The sequence below is a fragment of the Gavialis gangeticus genome, unplaced genomic scaffold (genome assembly GCF_001723915.1).
Source record: "Gavialis gangeticus isolate Ggan-Ray unplaced genomic scaffold, GavGan_comp1, whole genome shotgun sequence".
Taxonomy (NCBI): domain Eukaryota; kingdom Metazoa; phylum Chordata; order Crocodylia; family Gavialidae; genus Gavialis; species Gavialis gangeticus.
The window spans coordinates 145,659,821-145,663,869 of record NW_017729024.1 but is presented as its reverse complement, the minus strand read 5'-3'; the positions used below and the strand labels follow the sequence as shown (position 1 = coordinate 145,663,869).

At 41.4% G+C, this 4,049-nt stretch overlaps 1 protein-coding gene across 3 annotated transcripts in view; it reads right to left on the bottom strand.

The window, feature by feature from the left end:
• DHX29 (DExH-box helicase 29) overlaps window positions 1–4,049 on the bottom strand; it is a 52,016-nt gene that overhangs the window by 23,013 nt on the left and 24,954 nt on the right. For all 3 annotated transcript variants that reach the window (XM_019517861.1, XM_019517863.1, XM_019517864.1), the window contains 3 exons: window positions 3,702–3,842; window positions 1,794–1,938; window positions 1,425–1,545 (listed from right to left, as the gene is read on the bottom strand). In XM_019517861.1, the coding sequence (XP_019373406.1) occupies window positions 1,425–1,545; window positions 1,794–1,938; window positions 3,702–3,842 (407 nt within the window). The remainder of the gene's footprint in view (window positions 1–1,424; window positions 1,546–1,793; window positions 1,939–3,701; window positions 3,843–4,049) is intronic.

Sequence of the window (4,049 nt, the reverse complement as noted above, 5' to 3'; positions counted from 1 at the left end):
GCCAAAGGCCTTCCTAAAGTCCAGAAAGACTAGGTCCACTGCTACCCCTGCATCTAAGGATTTTGTGACCTGGTCACAGAAGGCCACCAGGTTGGTCTGACAGGACCTGCCTCTAATGAACCTGTGTTGGTTGCCCCTAAGCATAACCTCCCCCGCTGGCCCCTCGTGGACATGGGCCAGGATAATTCTCTCAAAAAGCTTATCATTATATTTCAGATATAATTTGCTGAGTTCACTATTTCCAGCCCAAACTCAATCCCATTACAATTCTCAAAAATGCATAACTTGCAACTAAAAGAGAACTAAGCTTAGAGAGAAATAGTATGGCTATGCTTAAATCCTCAAAATCCCACAACACAATACATTCCTTCCTCCTAGTCTCTGGTGAGAAGCAGGTTCAAAGAGAAAGTATTCTTATTGCCCCCTTCCCTTGCATTTTCATGATTTGACTTATGAGGAAAGACTGAGGGAGCTGGGTTTATTTAGTCTAGAGAAGAGGAGACTGAGAGGGGATTTAATAGCAGCCTCCAACTACCTGAAGGGGGGTTTCGAAAGAGGATGGAGCTAGACTGTTCTCAGTGGTGGCAGATAACACAACAAGGAGCAATGGTCTCAAGTTGCAGCAAGGGAACTTTAGGTTAGATGTTAGGAAGAATTTTCTTAGTAGGAGGGTAGTAAAACACTGAAACAGATTACACAGAGAATTGGTGGAATCTCCATCCTTGGAGGTTTTGACGACTTGGCTAGACAAATCTTTGGCTGGGATGACCTGGTTGGGGGTGGTCCTGCCGTAAGCAAGGGGTTTAACTAGATGACCTCCTGAGGTCCTTTCCAACCTTAATTTTCTATGATTCTATGGCTCTAGTATATAATGTTTCAGAGCTCCCCAGACATCTCTTGAGTCTGAGCCCCAAATTACACCTTATGTCAAGTCGTCTGTGCACTACTCTGATGGTGTAGCAGGGCTATAAAGTTAGTTTAATCAAAATCTGAAAATTTGCCTACCTAGAGAATCTATAACTCTCCTTTACAGAATCTGCAAGAAAACGCGTCTCTTAGCAAGCTGCTTGATTCCAGCTTTCTCCAAGTTTTCTATAGCCCCAGAGATGAAGCTTCCTATCTGCCGAGATAGTAAAACCCAAGAAGCCCTTCACAGTTAAAGCAAATAGTAGCTCTCTTGGGGAAAAAAGAAGGATCAATTTCACTGCAGCCAAAGTATTTAAATAATTACGATTTATATCAAGATTGAAAAGGCTGATAAAGAAATGGATTGGAAAAATATTTTGGAAAAAAGTCTGTGCCCTACAACTGAGAACTGAAATTCTTCAATCAAGGATAGCTATTGCCAAAAATCAAAAAAGAGTACATTAGACATTTTTCAACTTAATCAGTATCCTAGGTTTAGACAAAACATTCTAAATTACCTGTCCCTTAAGTTAAACCTTCTGTCAGTTGAAATGAGATCATATAACTGCTGGATGTGCGCAAGACCAGGTAAAAAGATCAACACAGCCCCTTCTACATTTTTAAACTGGGGAGCTCTATCTGTAAGGAAACAACATAGTCTTAAGTTAACAAACCTAGAAAATCCTACTCATTACCCCTAGTAGATTGTAGTAAGGTATACCATGCCATGATTAGTGAGCTGGTCCCTTCCCAGAAGGCACTATGAAAAAGGAAAGAAGTCAAGAGACCCCTGCTAGCAAGCATCAACAAAAAATAATAAATAATTCCAAGGCAGTCTCCCAATAAATGCAAGAACCCCATATGAACACTTTTGAAGTGTCTTGTACCTAAGAATGCAAGTAACTCCAGGATAAGTTCGAGATTGATCTTGTAGGGATTCATATAGAAAATTGCTTGCTGTGTACGACTGCTATACTTCTGATAGTAAGAATTCACATCTACACCAGATCCAGACTGGAGTGGGATGTACTCCTATAGGTAAAGAGACATTAGGAATACAAAATATGAAATTTTGTGGAAAGTGGTGGCAGGAGAAGAGAAAATAGACAGTAATGCTTTTTAAGCATTTTAGCTTCACAGCCTTATAAGACTTTAGAATAAAGGTTCACATATATAGAGGTATTTAGTCACCTCTGTCCTTTTGAAATCACTGGGAGTTAGGAGCATAAATATCTCTGTGAATCTGGCCCAGCATGATTAAGCCTATGATCTGTGAATGAAATTCCCAGATTTTTGTAAAGAAGAAGTTCAAGCTGTAGGAAATTAGTCTGATTGACATGATATAATCCATGTTATTAGGAAAAGATTCCCCTGCTACTGGTCTATTCTCAGGGTTTACACACTAGGTGAGCTCTTATAAATCGGTATTTTTCTTTTTTTGAAACTGTGGTCCCATATTTTAAAACTTCTGTTTTCATTTAAAACCCTAAGCAAATCTCTATGTTTCATAGTTGGAAAAGAAACCATGAAAACATGAGTAAACTGATATAATCCTATTTGTCTAGATCGGTAAAGGACCCTGGAGCTGTTCCGACAAATCTCACTAATAATCTGTTGGGGTGTGAGAAATGGGCCACATTCGATTCAGATTTGGCCTGAATCAGGGACAGTGATTCAATTCATTGATTCATATCACTGCCCTGATTTAATTGGGCCATATCAGAATCTGAAGATTCAATGTTGGTTCAAAGAATCAGGGATTTGGCCATAGACACAGCTTTAAACATTTTTTCTACATACCTCAAGGAGGTGTGTCTTGTGAATGCTGTGATGGTGGGGCAGACGGAGCATCCCACAGGAGCATGGGGGGTGGCCCTTGCATGCTCAGCGATGGACACGGAAATACTTCCGGTCCACCACTGAGCATGCAGGGGACCTCCCCCTGCATTCCCCCAGCTCAGCAATTAGCAGCGGGGGTGCCCCAAGGAGCTCCCCCAGACCCAGGAGGCACCAGTTGCCGAGTTGTGGGGCAGTAGGGAGAGTTCCCTGTGCACTCCACAGCCGACCTGGAACTGCTTCTGGTCCACTTCTGGGTCTGCTGCCAAGCGTGCTGCGGACCCCCCTGTGCCCCCGTGGGACATTCCATCTGCCCCAGCATCTCAGCATTCATGAGCCACCTGGTACCTTGAGGTATGCAGAAGAAATATTTAAAGCCATGTCTATGTCTGAATCATCGAATCTCTCCAAATTGATTCGGAGGGTTCTGATTCAATTCGGAGAGATTAACAGGTATCCTGATTTGATTCAGATTCAGAGATTCAGCTGCCAAATCAGGCCAAATCTCCGCTGAATTGAATCAGTGACTGAAGCTTCACACAGCCCTAATAATCTGTAATTAGCATTGTAATCCATTTTACTGTTGATTAAAGCATATAAGAAAGGAGAATAAGAATCACATTATGGAGATCTCCACAATTTTTGCAGTGTATTTCATCCTGGGCAATGAGTAAGGTGGTGCTTTGGAGAATATCAACACTTATTCTTCCAACACCAGAAGGGAGGAGCAAGCTTATAGAAGAATTTGAGTCCCACAAAGGGGAACCAGTTCCTTAGAGCCCTGAGGTGCGCAAGTCATACCAAGAGGGAATCAACCTCAGAGTCAAAGAAAGGACTTTTATGATCATGTATCTGAAAGACTACTGGCAAGTGATTTATCATGTAGCATTTCAATGGGGGAGGGAAAGCAAACCAAACAGCTGTAAAATATTAAGCTAAACAATAAATGGTTGTTTTACTTGATATTTTGTAATTTCTCCTCCTTTTTTACTAACATTTATTGTTATTTCTTCCTCCTCCTCCAAAAACTTTTGACAATATTCTGAGTCCTTCTCCAGAACATAGCCAATTTCCTCAATCACATCTTCAACATGGAAAACCTGCAGAGTAATACAGAACACAAGTTCTAAGTTATTGCAAGTACAGTATCCATCATTTTGTCTTCTTAATGAGCATACAAAAGGTAAGAGAAATTTTCCACAACACCAGCAAAGAAAGCCAGCCAGCCAGCCCTCTACACCAGCGGTCTCAAACCTTTTTATGGTGAAGATCACTTTTTGGAAGTAAAGGGCACCCCAGGAGCTACT